The sequence below is a fragment of the Lagenorhynchus albirostris genome, chromosome 8 (assembly GCF_949774975.1).
Source record: "Lagenorhynchus albirostris chromosome 8, mLagAlb1.1, whole genome shotgun sequence".
Taxonomy (NCBI): domain Eukaryota; kingdom Metazoa; phylum Chordata; class Mammalia; order Artiodactyla; family Delphinidae; genus Lagenorhynchus; species Lagenorhynchus albirostris.
Genome location: NC_083102.1, coordinates 22,602,653 through 22,613,698, shown reverse-complemented (window position 1 = coordinate 22,613,698; position 11,046 = coordinate 22,602,653). Strand labels below are relative to the sequence as shown.

Genomic DNA, 11,046 nt, shown 5'->3' with positions numbered 1-11,046 from the left:
GAGTGTGAGCCAGGGAGTAAGGCGCCAGCAGAGGAGAAAGCACAGGCAGAAGGCAGGAGAATTTGCCATATCAAGGGCCTATGTATTCAAAAAAACTACCAGACAAAAGTCATTGGAACTTGGGTTTGCTTTGTTGATGATTAGAGAAAGCAAATGCATGAGAACCTGGTACATAAATACTCCCCTTTGGAAGTGAGGTCATCAATCAAAAGAAGGAAAACAAAAAAACACCTTACCCTTGGTTGCAGAGCCTTTCAGGACCCCATCCCCGCTTCTGGGTCCAGTCTCCTCCTCCTGCCCTGGGCCTGCAATGTCCTGTCCCCTGACCTTGGCATAGCTGACTCCTCCTTATCACCCAAATCTCAGTCAAACCTCAGAGAGACCTTCCCCATTCACCAGTTTAAAAGAGTAGTCAGCTATCATCGTATCAATTTAATACACCCAATGTAATACATCCTGTTGCACCTATCATCTTTAATGTCTGCCACGTCCCCCATTTGACATCCCCACCAAAAAAAAACTTTTCTGTGTTCGGGGCTGAATTCCCAGGGCCCAAAACTGAGTGTCAGGCACATGATAGATGCCTAATAATTTGAATAAAAAGAAATGAGTCATTAAAATGAATGAGGGTCCAGCTCCTAAACTGTATATTCTCCTGCGGGGAGGAGGATGTCAGGATGAACTCAAGGTTGGAAGCATAACTGAATCTACTGTATCCTTGCGTAATCCCACGACGGGTATGAGAACTTTTTTCAGGCGCCTTTAAAAAATATTTTGTAGGGTTTCCCTGGTGGCGCAGTGGTTGAGAGGATATCCCCTGCCGAAGCAGGGGATACGGGTTCGTGCCCTGGGCCGGGAAGATCCCAGTATGCGGCGGAGCGGCTGGGCCCGTGAGCCATGGCCACTGAGCCTGCGCGTTTGGAGCCTGTGTTCCGCAACGGGAGACGCCACAACAGTGAGAGGCCCGCGTACCGCAAAACAAAACAAAACAAAACATTTTGTAATGTTTGTATTATTACAGGCTCTTTTACAAACATTTCCCCATGTTATTTTCATTTCAATCCTCAAAGGCTTTATCTCATTTTCCAAAAACGGTCATGGAGTCTTCGATAACTTCTCCAACGTCAGCCAGTGAGTGACCTAGCTCTCACGCACAGCCGAGTCCGCCCACTCCAAGGTCAGTACGGTACACGCGTAGCATCGCCCGCCCGGCCGGCTTTGGCCGGGAGCTCGCCTGCGCCCTCCTCGGTCGCCCAAAGCCAGCCTCCCTCGCGCGGAGCCCGGGTTCCGGGCGTTCGCAACCTTAGCCGCAGTCGTGCGAGGTGAAATGGCCCAGCCAGGGCGGCACGGCCAGCAGGGGACGGCGGCCGCTCTCACAAAGGCGATTGCGGGCGGGCTGGGCGGGCCGGGCTCAGTCCAACGGCTGGGCGCCAGGCCCCGGTGTCCTGGCAACCTGTAAACACTGAGCGGCCCCGCCCCCCGCGGCGCGCGCCGCGCGGCGTGTTGCTCACCGCCCGCCGGGACCCGCGAGCCCGGCGCCTCAGCTCGCGAGGCGCGCTCGTCAGAGACGCGCAGCCCGCAACTCGTTGCGGTGGGTGTCCCAGCGTGTAGTGGCGGCGGCCGAGTGGCTGACTGCCGCCTCACCCCGCCGGGCTCCCCTGAGCGCCTCGGCCTCCTGGCGCCGCGCTGCGGGAGCGGGCTCCTGAGAAGCGTGGCGAGGTCCCGGGTCTGCGGCCGTTCGGGGGCGAGAGCGGAGGTGGCAGTCCCGTGAGCCGCAGGAATGGGCGCGGGGGCGCCGACCCCAAGCGACGCGGAGAACTGGGGTCTCTTTCAGGATTAGGAATCTATGCCACACTCACCTGCTCAACTGAGAAAGCATTACCATGGTAATACACGTCTTATTTAAGTGTAAGAGGTTCCCAGGCTCTTGTTAAATTAGTTTAATACCGTTTGCCTCGTAGAGGCACGCTTTACTAAGATTTGCCCGCGCCACGACATTGGTGCCTTTATCTCCTCGCGTTGGTGGTGGTGTCCAGTCCAGTGATCTGAACGCTTTGGGTCAAGATGAGGTGGGAGAGGGGTTTGCTAGGTGGTCTGCGCCCACCCAAAGGGATGGCAACCGCAGAATCAGGCTGAGCCCTTTGTGTGTGTGTGTGTGTGTGTGTGTGTGTGTGTGTGTGAGAGAGAGAGAGAGAGAGAGAGAGAGAGAGAGAGAGTTGGTTGGTTGGTTGGTTGCAGTCCCTTGGTTCTGTTGAGCAATTTTCACACCCAGAAAATAAATGCCCAGGGCGCCAGTATGTGCCAACGGCGACTTGCCAGGCATCTAGCTTCTGCTGTCCCCGCTAGGGTCCCAGGTGGGATTCCTCTCGGTGGATTACGGAATTAGAAAATAAGCCTTGGTGGGACTCAGAGTGCCCGCTGTAGAGAGTGATTCTTCCTTCCAACCTCAGTTTGAGGAAAGGCTTTGGAAGGAGACCTTTTGTGCAGGGAGTTCTTGGGTTTCTGCCCAGGAAATCTTGCAACATCCTTACTTCCATCTGAACCCCAAGTTCGTTGGCTGACAGAGCTACATCTTAAACCAAACCCCACTGACGCCAAACCTTCATTTCCAACTTCCTGCTGGATCTCTCCATCAGAGAGCCTTTTCAAACTGTGTTCAAAATCCAGCTCTTTTAACCACTACCATCTCTGCATTTCCCAATGGCACGTTCATCCTCCTGGCCGCAAACTCGAAAGCATTCCTGTTCCCGAGTCCTCATCCAGTCTCTTGTGACCTGCCTGCCACTGTTGGTCAGGCCCTCCTTACTACCACCTGCCTGGTTCTGGCAGTAGCCCCCTATCACTGTTCAGGGGCTGTCCATCTCCCCTGTTCTTCCCTGCCAGTTTGATCAACCCATAATGGCTGTGACCAGGTCCTCAGGGACTTCCACTGTTTGCTGAACTAGGCACTGCTCTGCTTGAGCTTGGCACTGGGAGCCCTTGGTAAGGGGGCCTCAACCACTTGAGCTTTATCTACCATATTATCTTCTCTGCTTTAAAAAACAAAAACAAAACCACATCCCACATAGACCTACATTCTTCTGGAAGTCTTCTGCAGCTTCCCCACCTCGAATGATCAATCTACTTAAAGACGGACCCACCTCTGAAGTACCTCCTGCTCCCCTGTTGCTTCCTAAGCATCCGTAGCCTCCTGCACCTCACTTACTGTGCTTTGCCTGTTTCTTGGAAAGTCTTAATCCTCACCCCCATTAGACTGTAGTATAGAAATGTGTTTGGTAAACCTGTGTTTCTTCCCAGTGTGTTGCATGTAAAAGCACTAAATAAATAGCTCTTGATTTAAATTGAGAGCTATTCCCTGGTTACTTCACATGGTTGACACTGCCATTTTCTTTCAGAGGCCAGGAAACTGAAGCAGAATGGTTTAATAAGTAAAGCCATTTAAGCTGACGGCTTCTCACTGCTCCTTGGATAAAGGTCAAACCTTAGCTTGCGAGGCCTACAGGCCACAGCTGTACGCTGCCTACTTTTCCAGCCTCAACTCCTCTCACTGCCCCCATGGTTGTTGCTTACAGGCCAGTCACATTGACCTTTTTTTTTTTTTTTGGTCCTTTTGACTTGAAAGGTTGTTTGCTCTGCCTGGGAATTCCCTACCCCTCAGCCCACAGGCCATTCTTAAGGAATCCTTCTTCCTTCATGTCCCAGACGAGGGTCACTCCCTGCCCATCCCATGTCATCATAATGCCATGTACCCTGGGCTTCCTTCACAGCATAGTTGGTGACTAAATGTGTTTGTGATTTTCCCCCTCACTGGACTGTAAGTTTCTTGAGGGCGGGAGCCCAGATCTGCTTTTCTCTCCATCTAACATGAGACCTCATGCACAGGAAGTATTTGTTAAAAATTTGTTAAATGAATGAAGGAGGCATCTTAAAATCCAGAGAAGGAGAAATCTACATTTGCTTTCCCTGAGTTGCATTTTATTCACTCAGCATATTTTATTCATCCCTACAATATGCCAGACATTGTTCTAGGTCCTGAAAGTTCAATGAACTCATAGACAAAACCTCTGGTTAGGGAAACATACAATAAATACACAAACAAAAAAATATTATTAAATAGTGAATGCTTAGGGTAAGGAGATAGAAAGTGACACTGCTGGGAAGGGTTTTTTTGTTTTGTTTTAAATTTATTTTATTTATTTATTTTTGGCTGCGTTGGGTCTTTGTTGCTGCGCGTGGGCTTTCTCTAGTTGCGGTGAGCGGGGGCTACTCTTCGTTGCGGTGCGCGGGCTTCTCATTGCGGTGGCTTCTCTTGTTGCGGAGCACGGGCTCTAGGCGCACAGGCTTCAGTAGTTGTGGCGCACGGGCTTGGTTGCTCTGTGGCATGTGGGATCTTCCCAGACCAGGGCTTGAACCCGTGTCCCTGCATTGGCAGGCGGATTCTTAACCACTGCGCCACCAGGGAAGCCCTGGGAGGGTTTTTAAGAGACCATCTGTACCTCCTCCCCCTTTGCCTGGGACAGTGCCAGTTAATGTTTGTTGAAGTGCCTTGTTTTGGGCAATAAATTCTATGGTCACCCTAATTATAGATAGAATAGAGGCATGATGTCTGGAAGGTTTTTCTGAAGAGGTGGTTTTTGAGCAGAGGCTAGCACAAAGGTAAGAAACAAATTATGCTCTCTGTGAAGATCTGCAGGAAGAGGAGGGATCAGGGAAGAGCTTGGGGAGTTTGGGAACTAGAAAGAAGGAATGGTCTTCATTAAGGAGTTTGGAGAGTTTTAAGTCAGGAGCTCTGTGTTCTGCGCCCAGGAATAGTCAAGAGCTATGGAGTTGTGTTCAACCAACCAACCAGCTCAGAAACTGAAAACTTTCACTCCCTTACAAAAATGTCCTAACAGACTTATTGAGGTATAATTGATGTACAATAGATTGTGCATATTTAAAATGTACAGTTTCAGCTTGGCATAGGCATACACTCATTAAGCCATCACCCACATTCAAGACTTATGATTTGCAGATATTTTCTCCCAATCTGTGGCTTTGTCTACCATTCTTCTAACTATATCTTTTGAAGAGCACAAGTTTTAATTTTGATGTTGAATTCAATTTGTTCTTTCACAGACATCAATTTGGATATCATACCCAGGAAATCTTTGCCTAACCCAAGGTCACAAAGGTTTTTTTCTATATTTTCTTCTATAAGTTTTATCGTTTTGGGTTTTATATTTAGGTCTATGAGCCATTTGAGTTAATTTTTGCATATGGTGCAAATATGGATCGAAGTTCATTTTTTTGCAAATGGTTATTCATTGTTCCAGCACCATTTATTGAAAAGATTATCCTTGTTCTGCTGAATTGCTTTGGCGCTTCTGTTGAAAATCAGTTGAATCAATTGTTTGTGTATGTGTTGATCTATTTCTGGACACTTTATTCTATTAATCTTAATACCAATACCATACTGTCTGCATCCTGAAGCTTTATAATAACTCTAGAAATAAGGTAGTATTAGTCCTTCAAATTTGTTCTTTTTCAGAGTTCTTTGCATTTCCATATGAATTTTAGAATCATCTACAAAAAGAAGAGAACTTTGAATAAAAATGTCAAACTTTGGTGTGGATCTTAGTTCTCAAACCGTTTTAGAGATTAAAACACACACATTATTGGGGGCAGTTATTCCAGGTCAAGCGTGTTTGACATGCAAAAAAGTATAAAATCAGAAAGGAAGCCAAGACTCAAAATCTTTAAGAGCTTATGGCAGTGCACATCCCACACCCCAAGGTGATGCTTTATCAGGAGATGCAGTTATCATATGGGACTCCATATTGTTTCTCTTCATTTGGATTTCCTCACAGAAGCTGGGCCACTGTGTTGCAAGATATATCTCATCTTCATTTCTGGGTTTTGAATCTAGGAGTGTCCTCCATTTCATTTCACAAAATGTATTTTAGTGTTTTTAACACATTGGCTATGTTTCTCTTTGTTTAACTTGGGACATTTTTTAAGTGAGATGCTATGAACAGGACATCTATCTTACACAAACATTTAGCCCTTGCAGGCATTCTTGCTAACTTATACACTCCTCCTCTCCCTTGCCTAGAAGAGACACTTTTTCAATAATGCATTCCCATCATTTATTTTCTGTATGGGTGGGTCATAGGACATAGAGAATTCCATTCAGCTTTGTGCAGCTCTAGCAAAACCTTGGAGATAGTTTATTCCCCGGTTAGGATGGTAGCCATTCCTTTGCCGGGAGGGCATTAACCTGGCAGTGTGCTTGTGGCCAGAGCACAACCCCTGAGCCTGGTGGATGCTGGTTTGCACTGGGACCTTGCAGAGCCTCTGCATTTCCATTTTTAAGATGGAAATGATACCTCCCTCCCTTGAAACACAGCTCTGAGGATTAGCAGTGATAAAGGTGATGGCAACATCCTTCACTGAGTGCTTTCTTTGTGTCAGACACGGGGTAAGTGCCTTATGTTCGTGCCTCACTTAATCCTCGTGACTGTTTAATGAGGTAGAGACTATGGCATAACAAATGCCAAAAGATGTATTTGATCCTAATTATCTGTTTTAATTTAATTTTTATTAGGAAAATTTCCAAACATGCACAAAAATAGAATACTAAAATGAATCCCTATATAGCCATATCTCAGATTCAGAAATTATAAGCATTTTGCCACATTTGCTTCATCTATACTTTATTTGGGGGGGAGGGGGATGAGGAAGGTGCAGTATTTTAAAGCAAATCTCAGGCCTTCTTTCATTTCATGCCTACAGATTTTAGTGTGCATCTCTGAAATGTGGGAACATTTTCTTCCATGACCCAATGCCATTGTCAGACCTAATAGAATTAACAATTACTCGATATTGTCAAATGTCCTCAATTGCCTAAAAAAATGTCTTTTCATTGCTTGTTTGTTCTAATCAAAATGCAGGGTCCACACATTAGTTGCATTAGGTTGGGTCTTTTTTTTTTTAGTGTTCTTGGCGGCAGGGGGTGGTTAGTTTTTATTTTGTTTTGTTTTTGAAAGAAAGGAAACAGGAGAATGCTGCTTCTCTGCTAAAAGAGTGTCTTCTCTGGGGAGGTGTGTGAGAGTTGGGGAGCCATGATCCATGAGAATTACCCTTGGCACCAGCCTTCCCTTCCCCATACACTCATTCCCCACGGAGCTCTCTGTCCCTTCGCCTTCTCTCCTCGCCCTGGGTCACCTCGTTATAGTTCACCCTCTCGTTGAATGACACAGCCCACAATATCTAGGTGTTGAGTCGTACCTCAGTTTCTCCGCCTTGCTCTCCCAGTCTCTGGGCGCTTGAATCAGGTTGGATCTCTTTTAAACTGGGGGTCTTAAAAGGCATTTGTTGAATCAGACTGCATATGACTTCTCTTCCCACTTCAAGTTTTTGTTGTTGTCACAGTTTTTTTCCTTTTAGGAATTTTTTTCTTAAGTTCGGTAGGAAATGTTGAAAATTATATAATGTCAATGTTATAAAAGCTAATTTTCGCCCCGTATATATACCTGTCTTTGAAAGCCAGGTAAAGGGAAAAGAAAAGGCCGAAGCCAGCCCCGTGGGAAAAAGCAGAAGAAACCGGAAGTGGACATCCTCAGCCCCGCCGCGATGCTGAACCTCTACTACATTGCCCACAACGTCGCTGGCTGCCTGCACCTGCGCGGCTTCCGCTGGCCAGGCGCTACCAAGTCAAAGAAGGGGAAAAACAAGACTTAAGCCAGACCGTTTCCCAGCTTCTCTCTACTACAGAGGACAGAACTTGGGGAAGAGAAATCAGGATAATACCACTGTTGCAAGCAAAACAGACTTTACTGAAGACAATTTGAGATGCAAGCTAAGTGTGCTTTTCAGTGGTAGTTAATGCTAAATGCATTTTACTTCCTCAGCTAAACCCGGGTATGGTGAGCCACTTTGGTTTTTTAGAAGAGGGGAAAAAAAAATCCAAGTAATTCCCACACGGTGATGGAATTGATAGGACTTTAAAAAATTATTATAAGTCTGGGTCAGAATTAAACCTCGCTCTCCAAAGGCAGTTCTAGCTTGCATGAGTTGTTTTCTTTTACCAAAGGGGGTCTGTTATTTAGAGAAGACATGGCAAAAAGCACAGAATTTGCTTATGTGTCCCTCTTTTGGGCACAGTTTCCTTTCGTCATCTTTTTCTGGAAAAATAATAAATATTTTGTTTCTATAATTTTCTTCTCAGAGGTCTGACTCTTGTCTGATTCGAATTAGCCACAGACAGTGGTAGAGACCAGGGTTGTCAGTCCTGCTCTGAACCTGCTAGTGTGCAGGAACAGCGGCTCAAATGAGCTGATAGCGTCAGTGGTTGGAGCACAGGGAGAAGGGGACCAGTCAGCACTGGTCCCTCTCGCCTTTCTCTTTCACCCGACTCTTCTTTGTCTTTTTCTACACACTTACATCTTCCCACCTTCTGCAGACTTTCTTTTAAACTTGGCTGACTCTGAGTTTTGGATTTGGTGCTAGAAATGTGCCTTGGGCATTCTTTTTATTTTTTTAATAAACTTATTTATTTTATTTTATTTATTTTTGGCTGCATTGGGTCTTCGTTGCTACGCGCGGGCTTTCTCTAGTTGCGGTGAGCGGGGGCTACTCTTCATTGCTGTGTGCGGGCTTCTCATTGTGGTGGCTTCTCTTGTTGTGGAGCATGGGCTCCAGGCGCACAGGCTTCAGTAGTTGTGGCACGCGGCCTCAGTAGTTGTGGCACACAGGCTTAGTTGCTCCGCGGCCTGTGGGATCCTCCCAGACCAGGGCTTGAACCTGCGTCCCCTGCATTGGCAGGCAGGTTCTTAACCACTGCGCCACCAGGGAAGCCTGCCTTGGGCATTCTGCTGATGATATTCTGGGATCTCCCCAGCCTGTGTGGAGACACTTAAAAGAGAAAACTGCAGTTGGTTCTGCTCAGCCCCAAATGTGAAACTTGGAAGGAAAGGCATTTTTAAGTGTAAGCACCATCTCTAAATCACATAGCCTCCCATCCCTGCCTCCTGCTCTGTCTTCCTGGCACATCTTGCCACCTCCCCTGGCGCTGACACCTGCGCTGTTGTCTCCATTCACAATTCTGAGCTTGAAGCTGATTCCTCTAGGCAGCACCAGTCCAGAGACGATCTAGTTTGTTTGAATTACTTATAACAATGTCACAGGCTGCCTTGTGAGGATCTCAAACGTTCATGAAGCTTGCTAAGGAAGTCTATAACCCAGGACTCAGGATTTTATAAATATCAGAGAAAAAAGGCAATCCCGTGAATCTTTGTGCCAGAGAAGTGAGGTGCTCAGAACCCACATGAGTTTGCTGGGGATGACACTTGTCTAGCTGTACCATCTGTGCGGAGTGAATGTGAGCCCTTGGCTGGTTGCCAGAGGAGCCCTGGCTCAGCTCAGGTGAAACTTGGTCCTCCTCTTAACCTGAAGGGATCTTTTCTGTTCTGTCTACAGACCTGGGAAACAGGGCCACCTTCCCACTCTGCTGAGATTGCTGGGCTGGATCCGAGCAGTTTCTGTTTGTGGACACACCAACTCTAGTCCAGTCCTTCTCAAACCTGGGTGTGCACCGTGGTCACATGAGGACTCCTGAAAGCGCAGATTGCTGGGCCCTACCCAGTAGGAAGAGCAGGGTTCAAGAATTTGTGTTTCCGGTAAACTCCCACGTTGCGCTGCTGCTGGACCAGACCCTTGGAGATACTGCTCCAGTTCATGCTGCCGCACCAGATGCTGAAAGACTTGACACACCAGATGCTGAAAGACTTGATGAATCTCTGAACGTGTAGGATGTCTAAGGCCCTCCTCTGCCTCACCTGGCTGGGTTCAGGAGCTCGTGTCTGAGCAGTTGTGTTTATGGGAACGTTGGGGAAGTGGCATGTGCATTGCTGCCTTCTAATCTTGTCCACAGCAGGATAACATCGCTGAGGGGAGGACAGACATGCCAGTCAGCAGCCTTCTACAGGCTTAGGAGATCATCTGGAGGTGGCAATGCCTTCTTCTTTTGAGATGGTTAAATGATGAGCAGAAAGGACTGTAAGCATTGGAATAGAAGAAGTACTGACCTGATTGGATGGGGCGCTGCGCACTCGGGGTCTCCACCCAGGTTTTAGCAGAGTGGCTAAAGGCTATTTAGTATTGTCCTCATTGCAACGCTGGGGTTCTGAGAAGCTGTTAGGAAGTTTGAATTAAATAACTATGGTGGTGGTATAGTGAGTGTATATGACATGAACTGTCACACGCAAGCCATATAAAAGTTGTGGTGGCACATTTTACTTCGAGAGAAATTCAATTTTTTTGGTGAAATATTCCATTTAAAACTTTCTTCAACAAAATTATCTCATTTTAACAATTTATTGAGTATCTCCTATGCTTGGCATTAGGAGGATAAGACAGGGTTCCTGCCCTTCAGGTGCTCCCAGCCTGGTGAAGGGGGCTGATGCCCAGGTTCCATTGTGACAGCAGCTACATTTCTATTTCAGCTTCGATAAAGCATCATACAGTTGATGAAGGTGATTAAGAGGAGGGTGGGACTGCCCTTCTAGGACACCTGGAGCGCCTCTGATGATAAAATAGGTCCTTGAACGCTGCTATTTTTATTTCGCCAAACTCAAGTCGGCCAGGATCCTGATCCTTCCTGTGGATGAGGATTCAAAGGGGAGCGTGTGAAAGGAGCTGTGATGGGAAAGCCCACACACAGGCCACACGTGGTCTGTGGCGGAAGCATCCTTGCTGTGAGGAAGGCTCTGCTCAATTGTGGGGGGAGGAGGCAGCGCCCCATGAACAGTGAATACAGGGACAAGCACAATGTCCCCAGAGCAGGAAGGAGGATTTGGCAATGCCTGTGGAGAGAGGACCAAGAGCCACGCAGCTTGCAGGAATCTTAGCTCCCCAGCCAGGGATTGAACCTGGGCCCTCTGTGCAGTCAAAGCCCAGAATCCTAATCTCTGGCCTGCCAGGGAATTCCCGAGAGAGGGCATTTTTTAGAATGACAGTGCCCCTTGCAAAATTGATGACAATTAAAAAGAAGGACAATAACAAGTG

The 11,046-nt window shown here is 47.1% G+C and overlaps 1 protein-coding gene across 1 annotated transcript; it reads left to right on the top strand.

Moving 5' to 3' along the window:
* The first annotated feature begins 1,539 nt into the window (after positions 1-1,539).
* On the top strand, positions 1,540-8,233 carry SMKR1 (small lysine rich protein 1). The gene is made up of 2 exons (XM_060155969.1): positions 1,540-1,886; positions 7,528-8,233. Exons 1-2 carry the CDS (start codon positions 1,884-1,886, stop codon positions 7,720-7,722), a joined length of 198 nt encoding a protein of 65 aa, XP_060011952.1. The 5' UTR covers positions 1,540-1,883; the 3' UTR covers positions 7,723-8,233.
* The last annotated feature ends 2,813 nt before the right edge of the window (positions 8,234-11,046 follow it).